Raw genomic sequence first — 15,182 nt, forward strand, 5'->3', positions numbered from 1 at the left:
GCAGACTGTGGAGACAGATGGATTTAAATCCCTACTCTGCAACTTACTAAGTGGTGACCTGGGTAATTCCATTAACCTTTTTATGCCTGTTTTGTCAGCTATAAATTGAGGCTAACAGTGCCCTATATCAGAGGGTAATTTGTGAGGACTAAATGGGTTAATACACGTCAAGTGCTTAAAATTGTACCCAGCACATGGAAGCCCTATTCAAGTTGAAGAAAGTAAATCAATGTTCCTTTTCTTTTACCTCTTTTACTAATGTAATCATTCTCAGAAATTATATGTTAAAAAATTATGTTAACTAGAATTAAACCCTAGTTATAACTGACAGTGTCCTTGTATAGCATGGACTGCCTAGATATAAATTTTAAAATCTGAAAAATCTTAGATCTCTTATTCTAACCTTAACACTAACCCTTGACTGTGAACTGCATCAGTCAGGGTTCAGTGAAGGAAACAGAAAGCACCTTAGGTAGAAGAGATTTAATTCAGGAAATTAAGTGCTTACAAAATTGTTGGAAGAGCTGGAGGAGCAGGGTCTACGCTGGGCCTGCAGGAATGACGACTCTTAGAACACTGAAAAGCTGACCCACCAAAGGGAGCTACTACATTTACCAAGAGGGTGGGGAAACACATTACGAGCTTAAAATCGTAACTATTTTAGCTTGATCAAGGGATCAGGAAGTCATCACTGCCACTGCAATTATCTTTTAGCATCCATGAAGCCGAAACCTAGCTATTAGAATGTTGCTGGAGGGGGAAAAACAACTTTCCTTGAACTTGCTTGCCTGAAGCAGCAGGAAGATGGCCTCTGCCCTCCTTTCACCTTGCAAATCATGCATGAATGCATTTAATTGCTGGAACCTGATTAGCATTCAGAACTCCAGGGAATATGGGAAATATACTTCTCTGAAGTACAGGAAAGAAACTAATGAAAGTTGGGAATATTTGCAGATTGCCAAGCAATCAAATCTAACACAGTGACTTTGGGATAGTCCAAGTCACTGAAGTATGTTATTCTCATCTGTAAAATGGGGATAAATAATGATACCCATAATAGGGTTGTGATGAGGATTTAAGGAGATAATACATACAAAACACTTAAAATAGTGAAAATAACTTCCCCTTGCAATTTTGAAGCCTTAGCTTCACTGTCTTCTAGCCTCTGGGCTTTGTAGCTGAGAACCTTTCTGATCTTCATTTGTTTTTATGCTATCTGGGACCTCGTAGGATCTTTTCTTTACACGCAGTGTTCCGAAATTTCACAATGACATGTCCAGGTCTGGGCTTTTTCATTTATTGTTCAGGTCTTTTATTTGGAGACTCAAACCCTTCAGCTTTGGCAAATTTTCTTATATTTTAATACAATTTCCTCCTTTTTTTTTTTTTTTGTGAGGAAGACCAGCCCTGAGCTAACATTCGACACCAATCCTCCTCTTTTTTGCTGAGGAAGACTGGCCCTGGGCTAACATTCATGCCCATCTTCCTCCACTCTACATGGGACGCCGCCACAGCATGGCCTAACAAGCGGTGCGTCGGTGCGCGCCCCGGATCCGAACCGGCGAACCCTGGGCCACCGCAGCGGAGCGCCAGCACCCAACTGCTTGCGCCACTGGGCCGTACTGTCCTCTCTGTTTTCTTGATGAAACACCTCTTAGCCACATGTTAAATCCTCCTAGATTGTCGAAATCTCTAACCATTTTTATTTTTTTTTTGTTTTTCTATCTAGTTTTTTCTACTGTATTTTTCTTTTCTGTTTCTGGAGATTTTTCTCACTTCTGTCTTCTAACTAAGGGGTCAAGAAACTTTTTCCGTAAAGGGCCAGATAGTATTTTTGGCTTTACGAGCCATATGATCTCAGTCACAACTATGCACGTTGCTGTTGTAGGTACAAAAGCAGCCACAGACAATACGTAAACAAACAGGCATGGCTGTGCGGCAATAAAACTTTATTCTCAAGAACAGCTGGTGACCTGGATTTGGCCCATGGGTCGCAGTTTGCCAATCCCTGTACTGACCCTTCTACTACATGCTTTATTTTGGCAATCATATTTGTAATTTACAAAAGCCCTTTCTTCGATTCTTCCTCTTTCAGACTATTCTTTTTAAAATGTATACAATATCAAATCTTTCTGAAAATAAATAGTAATTAGAATTAGTTTTTAATTTTCTTCTCATCTCTGTATTATACACTCTTCCCACAGGCTAAGTTTTTTTTTTTTTTTAATGTTTGTTTCTCCTGGGTTTTTCCTCTCCTGTTGGAGGGTTTCCCTAAGTGTCTCCTGAGCCATGATTGCCTATTCATATGTAAGAATGCATCACCAAAAAGCAGGTCAAAAACTCTACACTTTTAAACACAGTTTGTTCACTGATCGGCATACATGTGATTAGACAGGGACCAGGCAATTTCCTCGGGGGACCCCTAAATACCAGTCGAGGTGGTCTTCACTTGGAATCATTGAGTTTTTCCAAAGAAACCTATGATATTTACTGCCCAAGGTCTAGTCACAAGCCTGCTACTACTCTTCATGCTAGATGGAGATACAACATACGTTTTACAGACTTTTAGTGACTCTCACTTTTAACTCCCAGACTCACACTTCCCCCTGCTGCACCCAGAAGTATGTACGGTCCTGCGGACCAGATAGTTCTCTCCTCCTTCTCAGTGCACTTTTCACCAGGTTTCCTCCATTCTGCTGAATCAGCTGCCGCCCCTCCGTCCACACTGTCTTCCAGAAACTGATCTCTCAACATCTGCTGATGCCCTCATTCCAATTCTCTTTGACTTTGCGGATATAAATGTGAATGTGTATATGTGTGTGTATTTATTTTTATAAACTACAATACTATCATTTTAGTGGAGATTACAGGAAGAAGAGGAAATAAATCTATGTGGTTAATCCGCTATCTTTAACTGTACAAATAAATAAACCATTCCTTGCATTTTCTTCTGGCAGTGCCAGTTTAGACTAACTTGTTTAATATATACTAAGACTTGTCATACATTTAAGTTTCTCAAGCCCATAATATTTTTATAAATTAAGAAATTGGATTCAGAAATTGTGCTAACTGGATAAGCTAAGTATTTGGGAAACACTTTGCTATGCAAATTTATTACTTAAATAAGATTTAAAAGGTAATGTCCCGGGCCAGCCCTGTGGCTTGGTGGTTAAGTGCGCGCGCTGTGATGCTGGTGGCCCGGGTTCGGATCCCGGGTGCGCATCGAGGCACCACTTCTCCGTTCATCCTGAGGCCGAGTCCCACATACAGCAACTAGAAGGATGTGCAGCTACGACATACAACTATCCACTGGGGCTTTGGGGGGAAAAATAAAATAAATAAAATCTTTAAAAAAAAAAAAAAAAAAAAGGTAATGTCCCAAGAGAGCAAATTTTTATACTATAAAAGCAAAACTTGGGCCGGCCTGGTGGCATAGTGGTTAAGTTTGTGTGCTCCACTTCAGGGGCCAGGGATTTGCAGGTTCAGATCCTGTGTGTGGATCTCCACACCACTCATCAAGCCACGCTGTGGCGGCGTCCCACGTACAAAATAGAGGAAGATGGGCACAGATGTTAGCTCAGGGACCATCTTCCTCACTAAAATAAAAAAGCAAAACTTTACTTACAAGCTACTGACATGCAAATTATAAATATGTTAATCTACACATAATATTAACCTTAGCAACTCTTTGTATGGAATATTGTTCACAATTATTCACCGCCTCTCACTGCTGACATCATATGACTTGCTTTAGACCAGAGGTCAGCAAACTACACGCTCAAACCGAATGCTGTCTGTGGCCTGTTTTTCTCATACAGTCAGCATGCTAAGAATGGTTTTATATTTTAAAAAAGGACTCTAAAAGGAAAAAATATATACATGCAACAGAGATCATATGTGGCCTGTGAAACCTAAAAGAAAATCAGCCCTCTGTCACTTTATAGAAAAAGTTTGCCGACCCCTGCTTTAGACACTGAGATGTCAGTGGGAGTGGCATGTCAATTTGGGGCAGAAGCTTTAGGAGACAAGGATTAGTTTGCTGTGTCCTCTGTCTGACAACCAGCAAAGCTTCAGAAAGAAGCTCCCCTATTAGCCTGGACCCCAGAGAAAAGAAGACATGGAATAGAGCCATAATCGACTCACATGGACACGCAGCACATGTGAAGAAGAAACCTTTGCTGTTTATAAGCATTAAAAGTTCCAGGGTTTGTTATCTCAGAGTAACCTAGCCTATACTGCCTGATAACATTCTGCCAATGGAATATGAGTTACTCTTTATGCCTGAAAATAATAAAATCACACTTATTTAAAGAATATTTATAATTCAGACTTCTTAATAATTAGTCAAAATATATTTCTAGGGGCTGGCCTGGTGGCGTAGTCATTAAGTTCACGCAGTCCGCTTCAGGCGGCCCGGGGTTCGCGGGTTTGGATCCTAGGTGTGGACCTGCACACCACTCCTCAAGCCATACTGTGGCGGCATCCCCCATACACAGTAGAGGAAGATGGGCACAGATGTTAGCTCAGGGACCATCTTCCTCACCCCCTCCAAAAAAAAAAAGAATCTATCTATATTTCTAAAAAGTTGTTTCTTAAAAACATTCAAGGCCTGAATTACTTAGTTCCTGAAAAACACTATTTTACTAGCTACTTATATTGTTGGATTAAATACTTTTGCACTGTTTTCCAGACTGCTATGTTCCTTTTGATTTTGAAACTTGAAAAAAACAATGTAATAATTTTTACTTAAGGACTAGCACCTAATTAAGATTACTTTAGAATATTAAATTTATTCACACATGAATAAGACCAAATAAACAACATTAGTTAACATTTACCAAGTTCCTACTCTGTGTCAGATGAGGTTCTGAATTCTTTACATGGATAATCTCCTTTAATCATCACAAATTTTTTATGAGGCAGCTATTATTATTATCATCCCTTTTCACAAATGAAGAAAATGAGGAACAGAGAGGTTGAGTATTCACCAAAGAACACACAGTTAGGTAGAAGTAGGGAACCAAGATGTGAAACCAGTGATGGCAGAACCTCTACGCTCCCAACCTCAATGCTACACCAACCCTCCTAAGTGCAAGTATAAAGTTGGTCTTGAAAGCCTAACAATTTTGGCACTAAAATTGTAGATTTCCACTATCTAGTAATTATTTAATCTTTTATGACAAATCACAAATGAGTTGGCACAAAGAAATCATTTTCATGACTTGAACACTTTTTAAGGGACAATGCCAGCTTTCATTTCAAGGAAAAATACACCCCCAAAATAAGTTGACTAATATGAAAAATGTACTTATAATACATGCTGTTTTCCATGAACTAAATGGTATCACATTCCTTTAAAAACGAACCAAATTAAAGTTCTCGCAGTTCACTTTATTTTTTATTGTACAATACGGAAATGTTAAGAGATCTATAACTGTGATTATATAAATTATATAATTTCATTGTACATCAGATAATTAAAAAATTATTTTCTAGCTTAAATTCTAGCTTTTTCTACTAGAAAAAATGTAATGAGTACCATTCTAATCATCAATTGCCCAAAAGTGACATACTATAAAAAGAATATTATAAACAGGTAAGATATAGACTATACACACAATTCTAAGTCTAGGAAATAAAAGAAAGACAAAAATCACTATTTTTTGGTAAGACCAGAGAATATATTTATATTATAAAACAGTAAATAATGATAGAATAATTCAAATTAAATTAAGGATACCTATTTTATTTCAAGTTAGCAACTAGCATTTCTATTCTACAAAGGTTTTCACATTCCTCGTCGCATTTAATTATCACAACTCAGGTGAAGTCCTCAGGTCAGGTAGCACTACTATCCCAATCACTAACATGTGTACTATGGAGAACTAGCCTTTTCACTAGAACATCTTTGCAAGCTCAACACCTAAAAATGTGTATTTTGCTCGAATAGGAGCTCCCAGCAGTGAATGAGCACATATGGTACTTGCAAGGCCGTGCTCATTTTCAGTGACAGAAAAAATTTAAATCTGCTTAATATAAACAGCATCAGGAATTTATATACAAGCTTATCGTGATGCACAACCATTTTATGACCAGAATTATTCTTTGCCTTGAATACAGTAAAATAAAATGTAACTTCCAAACAGATATTTCTTCTGGCTCATTACACTGAGTCTACACAACAAATGTGATGATGATACTGAAAACCTACTAATAAAAGATTTCCTTCAACTTTAATTTTTTAAATTAAGTTCTTTTGTGCTAGGCCTGTTTTCAGTATTTCTTAAGCTCAAGAGTCCACCACTAGAACATAAACGCATCAAATGTACAACTGCTTCTTTTCTAAATTAAATTTCAAGTTATCTAGAGAGAAAAACATTTTTGTAATTAGTATTTATCAGTTCTCTTTAAATTCTCACTGTATGTCTAAAAGTAGCATTAAACCCTGTCAACCTCAAAATAAACGTCACAGCAAATATATTCGCAATTCTTTCAGAAGAAACATCTTCAATACTATTAATTCAGACAAAAAGACTATAAGCAATATCATTACTATTGGTTGGTTTATAAAATACATTCAGATAAAATACATTTTCATATCTACCATTTTTCAAAACTAGTACCACTTCAATAATTTTTCCAATGAAGAACCTACTATTTTAAATTATCTGTCAAGACTTTAAATGTAAAAATCCTAGAATTAAGGATTTGGGTTTTGAAACACATGTGCCCATTGGATACTGCCCTGCTATTTAATAGTAACATGATGGGAGAAATGACTAAGAAAAAATAATACGTTGCTTCTGTTTGCTATTTCTTTTGTTTGTAAAGGGTGGGCCTCAAGAACAACCTCACTCAACGGGACTGTTCACTACTTATCACCCGTCCACCAGACGGTAAGACAATAAAGAAGCACGGCAGATACAACCATTCTATTACTGCGAAACAATCCAGAAGAAAGGGAATTGCTCACGGTAATATAATCAAGTGCTTCTTTAAAGTAAAATACATATAATTTCACAGCTGTTGGTAATAATGAAGAAGGCATGTGTTCAGGATGTCCACCATCTAGACTTTCCAGAGGAGCAATTTTTTAAATAGTGGTCAATATTCAGAATTTGAATGTTATATATCTCCCCATGATGTTTCTGTAAAGAACACTATTTTCTCCCCTCTTGCTCTATTTAATGCACTTTAGAGTGTGCTTAATTACAGAATACATTGTTCACTTGGACCTAAATATACCTATCATAATCTTTACCCCAGTCTAAAATGATCAAATGGTACTCTCTTGCCATAAAGTTTTTGTCAATCTTGCTCATTAGTATTACAACCAACTGAAATCAGCATCTTGAAGCTTTTCTTTAATTTTCTGGTTTATTTTTGAAAAAATAATACACACTAAACAAGAACAAAGTATAGGTTGGTCCTTGGTAGTTTATGGATTAGCACCTGGACGGTTCAACCAAAGGAATCCCAGTTAAGATGCTTGATGTTTTTTATTCCCTACAGTAAACAACAAAAAAGAAAAAGTTTTAGTCACTGAAATTTCAGTTTTTCCCTACTCAATTTTTCTGCATTTTCAAAACTTCTTGAGACTATATATTCAAACGACTTCTTTTTGTTCTGCAAACAATCTGATTTAAACAAAAAGCTTCTTTTAATGCTTTAATTTAGCTTCTCCCCTTCACTGAAAGATTTATCTGATAACAATTCTTCTTGTGAAACTAGAGTTACTCCTCTCTACCAATAATATATGCTCACTGACCTTCTCTTTGAATAACTGTCTCTAAATAGGTCTGTAACTATTTAGTTTTACACTAAAGTGAGCCATGACTCATATTACTATTGTTGTTGTCTAGGCAACTGAATTACACACATGCGGCTTTCTCCTTCATGTAGTAATTTTTAACTGTGAGCATTAGTTTATCATGAAGTATTTATTTTAATTTGCCTTATGATTGTAATCCACATTTAGAAAATGTAGATTTTTAATCACAATGGTAGTGTGTGAATTGTAGTGAATATTAAAATAGGTGAAGCTAAGTTTTCAAAGATATTTGCTAATAACATAAAGTATGATTCTCACAGGGACACACATTTCAATTATAGAGTATAATAATTTACTGCTCTTGAAAATAAAACTAATAGTACAAATATAAAACTAAATTAATCCAATCCATTAACATAAAGATAGTCTATTTTTGAGACAAAGAGAGTTTAGAAATTAACAGTTGAAACTACAAGTATCTAAAATAAGATCATCATGGCAGTAAATCATGAGGAAGGTTGATCACTCTTAGGAGACTGTGGCATTATACTCTTGAATGAGAAATTATATAAGCATGTATGTTCCTAATTAAACAACTACTATTTAAAAAATAAAACAACTCCTGATGTGTTCCTATTTAATTACCCTGAGATGCATGCTTATTGGATTCCAGGTCATGAAAGATTGCTAATAGGGCTGTTTTAAGGATACCTATCATGGAATAATGTTATATGGAATTTAGTAAGAATTTAAAAATGATCAAGTTTATCTGAACATGTTGATGAATCAATTTAATAAGTATTCATCGAACACCTATGTTCCAGGTTTGATGAAAAATACCATATAAATAAAGCACACAGTCTCTTTTCTCAAAGTGTTTAAAATCTAGAAGAAAGATATAAAACAAGTTTGATAAAAAGAAAACATATGACTAGCTGCAAAAATGAGCACCAGAGGCAATAACTCAGAAATAGTATGTACCATATGCACCCACTCATCCACCCATCCATTCAACATTTATACAGCAATAACTAGTACTAGAAATTTGGTATACAAAGATAGATAAGAACAACTAATTTAAATTATATTAGAAATAATCTAACAAATTTCTATCAAGATGGGATTTAAATTAGACTTTAAATGAAATCTGAGATTTAAATAGACTCAAATTATGATAGAGATAAGACATTTTGGTACAATATAAATGAAGGCAAATCCCTGATGGTATTGGCCATCTCTTTTACTTTAACATTCAATTATTCTCTGTACCTCTTCTCTAACACAAACTTCCATTATGCTCCTCCTTTTCAGAATCTTTTCTCTATGCCTTCTGGTACTCCTGATCTATGATAACTTCTCCAGAACTTGAGTTTCTTCTCTGAACTCCCAACACCTTGCTTTAATTGAAACCCAGTTCTTCCCTGAGGATGCATTATCCTCTGTAGACTTTTTTTTGTGTGTGTGTGTGAGGAGATCAGCCCTGTGCTAACATCTGCCAATCCTCTTCTTTTTTTTGCTGAGGAAGACTGGCCCTGGGCTAACATCCATGTCCATCTTCCTCCACTTTATATGGGAGGCCGCCACAGCATGGCTTGTCAAGCGGTGTGTCGGTGTGCACCCGGGATCCGAACCGGCGAACCCCGGGGCCACTGCAGCAGAGCACCCACACTTAACCGCTTGCGCCACCGGGCTGGCCCCATCCCCTGTAGACTTTTCATCCTAGTTATTCTTTCATACCTGAAGTGCCTCAGGGTCAGGAACCAAAGTTCTCTGCTGCCTTCTCAAACATTGCTCCTCTAAAATCGTGGAAAAGAATAATAATTTTCCTTTAAGGCTCGTGTCATCCTGTCTTCACAGACATTCTGTCCAGGACATTTCATCTTCATTCCCTGAACATTTTCTCTTCATTCTTTGAGAACAATGATCCTTGACTAAATCTTCTTTTACATTTCAATTTCTGCCACCATCTTTTGTGACTTCAATGTCCATGTGGATAACCCATCCAAGAATCTGGCCTCTCTTGACCAACTTAACCACCTCCAGTTGGTTTGATTGGTTGATTTTTACCTTTTATTCCATCTCAGATGCCCATTCCCACCATCACACTCTGGATCCTTGTCATCACATCACATTAAGTGAAAACATTCTCCTCTCTAACCACAGTCCCCTATCTTTCCATACTTCTTGTTCAACTACTCCCCTAATATTTGTTCCTTGATATGCTTGGGACTTTCGGTCCACTAAACTTTCTACTTTCCCCTGCCTATCAGTCTCTTTCTAGCTTCACTCATCCCTTTATTCTACTTAGATTTCATGGTCCACAATTTAAATAAATCTCTTGAAAACATTTTTGCCTCTCTGTTCATTCTAGACACATTAATTAATATCTTTCTTCAGTAAGCTCTCCTGTATCTTACACTCCATCTTTTTATTATATCATTTGCATTAGTATTCAAGCACGCCCAAGTCTCTCCTAACCTCAAAAACAACTTTCCTGAACCCCTACTTACCTCTCTCTCTTCCTATTTTCACAGCCAAACCTGGTGGAAAAGTTGTCTACAGACTGCCATTCTAGTTTGAATTCTGGCCCCTCTACCTCATCAAAACTAGTCACTCTAAGGCTATCCATTACCACCATATCCTAAATCCAATGGACTGTTTTTAATACTCAGATTATTGACTCCATCAGCAGCATCTGACAAGGACAAAGTTGATTATTCCTTCCTTCATAACCTCATTCTTGGTTTTTGTGATATTTTACTATTTCTTTCTTCCTACCTTACCCTTCCTTTCTCCAATCTTCAAATCTAGGGGTTCCTGAGGATCTTCTCAGCCCTGAGACAATGCCACCCACTCCCATGTCTACTTCCTATAACTGCTAAGTGTTCACATAGAAATATAGACCTCTAGGCACATACTAAGTATCCTCTATTATTAGAACTTTAGAAAACTTAAGTTTTCCACTATGACCTTGTCCTTCCTCTCATCCCTTTGCTTACCCTAAAGAATCTAGTTAGGAACTTAATCTGTTTATTCATCCTCACCAAATGGATCAGAGTCCAAATTCCCCGACCCTTTCTGACTCTCTCTATATTTTTAATATGACAAAAGATTATCATAAATAATTCAAATAATATGGAAATAAAGACAGAAGTAACAAAATCATCTTGAACTTTACCATCCATAAATTGCTATTAGGTAAACATCTTGCAGACATTATTCTATGAATACATACAAAGAGAAATAGGAATAGTAATATTTTTATTAAAAATGGGATCAAACTGCAGCTATTTATTTAAAAAATCCATTTTATATAAATTTAATAGAACAAAATAAAATAATTGACCTTGACATAAATATTTCTTCCTCACAGATTATTTTCTAAATGATCTTTCTCTAAGTTAAATAAGAAAAGGCTAGTCATTTTATTATTAACTATACTAGCATATTAGCATTCTTAGATTTCCTCTCACCTACTCTTTGTCCGCCTTCCCATTTTTTAAAATCAACTATAGTATTATTTTGATATTGTACAAGTTTATAACTGTGGTGGACACTGTGATATACTGTCAAGATTCCCCATCAATGAAGAGACTGTTGCCTTAGCTGTTGAGAGGGCTGTTGGCAGACAAACATCAACCATCAGTTCCTTTGGCAACTGACTCACCTATAAAGACCAGCCTCTCTCAAGGTTACACCCCTTTAGGGAGTAGCCCACATTCAATGACCCCCACTGCCGTGTGGGTATAAAGGCCTGGTCATCTCAGCCCAACCGAGGACAACTCTGAAGGACTACTTTAGCTCCAGAATTCCCTGTGCGGGTGGCTGAGGTTGTCGCTGGGCATGCACTGCAGCTTGACTTCTCCCTCTGTCCAATTCTGCTTCTGTCTCCTCCCTTTCATAAGTATTGATTTCAAGGGCATTCTTTAATAAAAATTTGGCACACTAAACTCCGTCGCAGAGTCTGCTTCTCAGGGAATCCAATCAGCAACACACCTGGAGCCTTAGATTCTTTCAGAGGTCAACTCCATGACTCAGGTTCCCTGCATCATCTGATTCTCTGCCACATAGGCTGATACACACCTTCATCAGAAGAGCAAATATTATGTGTCAGGCTAGGTTATGCTGCGTTAACAAATAACCCCAAGTTCTCAGCTGCTTAATACGACAACGGTTTATTTCTTGCTTATCAACATATCTATTTTGGATTGGCAAGGAAGGCTTTCCTTAAAGCTGAGAGACGTGCCATTTCCTCACATGCTTCCATAATAACAGAGGCATCGTTCTGGTTCTTAAAAGTTGTGACCAGAAGACAAAAGCAAGTCACATGGCCACACCTTAACTCAAGAGGGTGGTAATATATTCTTCTTTTGTAGGGAGGAACAATACGATGTATGTGAAAATAAAGACCACTAAAGCCTGTTCTCCTGGATACCAAATATTCAGTTCCCTCATTCTCTCACATGTAGAACACTCTCTTGTTTTCCTAAGGAATATAACCAAAATGCTAATTAGTTATAGTTTTGAGCTCAAAGTCAAGGATCTCTGGGTGCTGAATACTGCTCTCTAAATTAAGTCCTTATGTGACTCGTCTTTGATCTGAAGACCCATGAACTAAAAAGTCCTCTGCCACACAAACATCCAATATACAATTGTGAACCAGGGACAGAGTTAACAACCATAAACATTTCCATTCAGGGACCACACAACAGTAACTGGTCTATTGTGATTCTGAAATGACACTAAGTAGACATTGTCTCTTAAATTCTCATTTTCTCTCTCTGTCTCTCTCACTCATTGGGGAGAGTTGTGCCTTTAGTCTCCTTTCCCAGAGCCATTTTGTCCAACAGAAATGATTTACGAGGTGCCACAATAATCCACTTAGAGTGTTAACACTGGATGTGAGGGCCACACCACTGATTTGGTCCCTGATGTTGCTGGAGCCTTTGTAGCTCCGTACTCTCAGTTTTATCCTCTATAGGTTGGATATGACTCATTTGCACCTTCCAATCCTGAGGTCCTTGAATTTTTGGATTCTCTCTCTTCCCCTTCACTGTTGCTTGCAAATCTGCCATTTCCCCTCTGAACAATACTTGGTCAAATGCTGTTAACAGTAAACGAATTCATGCTATTATCGATCTGTTTTTCTCACCTCTGCCTAGAGCTAGATGCTCATTTTTAAGTTAGCTGAAATCCACATTAGTATAGGAAACAGTTTTACCAATACTTTGTCACTGCATAACATGCATCACCTTTCTTCCAGTTTCCAATTCAAATTTCATCACTGTCCAGTGCCTGGCTCCAGATTCATTTGGGTTTTTTGTAGCTATACTCGAGCTCTTTTACCACTTTCTATATCAGAACAAGTTTATTTACGCTGAGATAACACATTTCAATGGGGAGAGATTTAAAATCCTCCTACAGGGAGGGGCACCAAATATATTTGTGAATAGTAATACAATCTACTATGATAAACATATCCACTCAAGAGTTTGTTTCTCTACAGACCTGAGTGAATATTCCCAAAACTTTTGGTGACTCACCAGAAAGGCTTCTAGTGGATAGAATGTGGAATTAGGCGCTAGGTACATGTCTTTGCTATTATCTCTTGTTAGCTATTTCTTTCACTGTGTGGTTGCTCTTGCTAAATTTTGTGTTAGTTTTCATATTTTTTACTCCTTTCATTAGGTACAGGGGGAAAACAGTCTGTGAGTGAGATTAATCCAACAGCTTCAATTCTCTTCTTTTAAGCTAGTTTGTATATAAGAGAACATGCATAGAATGGTCACAGATTCTTCTTTAACTAAATTGAATTTCACAAACTTGGTCTTCCAAAATTTCTGGAAAATCACTGGCTTTGGAATCTGGAAACATGCATTCCAGCCCCAGCTCTGGAACCAGGTAGTCATGAGAAACTAGCCAAGTGACTTGATCTCTCTAAATATCTATTTTCTTACTGTACAATGAGAAAGCTAGACTCTATGGTCTCTAAACTCTCTTTCAGCTATAATATTTTATGATTCTATTTTTAAAAATCAATGTCTTTTTCTTTCTAAACATTTTAAGACAAAATTTGAACATAAAAAGATTTAAAATCTAATTATATACTGACTTTGTCACACTGATTGTGCCATCTCTTATGTTCACATTACACATTAAAATGAATGAATACTTTAACGTCTACTCAGTAAATATTTACTGAGGAATATTTATAGGTCAGGCATTAAACTAAGTGCTAGGGATACAACAGTTAACAGGACAAATATTAAGCAAGTAATTACAGGCACTATAACGAATTACAAAAGGGAAGGTATTATAAGAGTTACAGAAAGGCCAATTTAACAATCTAGAGAGAGTCAAGGAAAGCCTCCTGGAGGAAAAAAGTTTAGATTAGAAGAAAGATAGTGAGTTTGGAACATAGTATGTGAGTTACTATGGGTCAAAACATGGACTAATAATATTAATTACAAAGAGCTGGTTATATACAGAAAGTTGTAGAATAAACATAACAAGCTCTGGGTTAATACGTCCATGCTGAGGGAGGTGCCATGAAGAAGAATAAAAGGGGGAACTGTGGGGGGGCGGAGTCAAGATGGCGGCGTAGGCAGACTCTGAACTCACCTCCTCCCGTGGACACAGCCAATTTACAACTACTCGTGGAAAAATTACCCCTGAGACAGAACTGAAAACTGGATGAGAGGAACTCCTGCAACAACGGACAATCCTAACTGGGGTGGAGGAGGCAGAGACTCCCTTCCGGAGAGGAAAACGCCGCCTTCACAAGCCGCCAGCGTCACGGCAGGCCGCCGGGAGCAGCTCACAGGTACGCAGCCTCCCTGGAGGAGCGGGGCCCTGAGCCGGGGAGCGCCCCCGCTGTGAGCATTTTGTGGACCCAGCACAATCGACACCAGCGGCATAATATCTGACTTTGCCTGCTACTAAAGCATTGGGTAGCACTCCCAGAAAACCCGGTTCACAAAGAAACTAAAACTGGCTCTTAAAGGGCCCGCGCACAAACTCACCTGTTCCAGAAAGCATCCTAAAATCACCAGAAAGAAAGGTGCACACTGCTTTGGTGATAAGAGACTCACCTAATAGGCCCTGAGTGCATCTCGGTGAGGGGTGAGACCTCTCCAGGGACTGGGACATTGGCGGCGGCCATTGTTGTGGTCTGGTGTGAGCGTGCTGACACAGACGCCATTGGAGTTTTCCCTGAGACCTGCTAGCCCAGGGTCTGCTCCACCCGCTAGAGCACCGATTTAATCCAGCTCAGCCAAGGCAGGCAGCCCACCCTAGAGACTGGCCCCACCTAACAACAAGCCCTCAGGCAACGTGTGGGCCTGCATAGATTGGTGACTGGATTTTCTGCAGCCTGGCAACTGAGCTGACTTGAGCGGGGCAGGGTGTGCAC

The 15,182-nt window shown here is 38.0% G+C and overlaps 1 protein-coding gene across 4 annotated transcripts in view; it reads right to left on the reverse strand.

Annotated features, from left to right (window-relative positions):
* SYT14 (synaptotagmin 14) overlaps window positions 1–15,182 on the reverse strand; it is a 272,378-nt gene that overhangs the window by 62,033 nt on the left and 195,163 nt on the right. Inside the window, exon 6 of one of the 4 annotated variants that reach the window (XM_087439503.1) lies at window positions 6,420–7,506. The exons of the other annotated variants lie outside the window; for them this stretch is intronic. Coding sequence (XP_087295629.1) covers window positions 7,462–7,506 — 45 coding nt within the window. The 3' untranslated portion in view covers window positions 6,420–7,461. Of the gene's footprint in view, window positions 1–6,419; window positions 7,507–15,182 lie in introns of those variants that run through there. 4 annotated transcript variants of the gene reach the window in all.

This window comes from Ceratotherium simum, chromosome 2, assembly GCF_057802395.1.
Source record: "Ceratotherium simum simum isolate JZ-2026a chromosome 2, ASM5780239v1, whole genome shotgun sequence".
In the NCBI taxonomy this organism is placed as follows: Eukaryota; Metazoa; Chordata; class Mammalia; order Perissodactyla; family Rhinocerotidae; genus Ceratotherium; species Ceratotherium simum.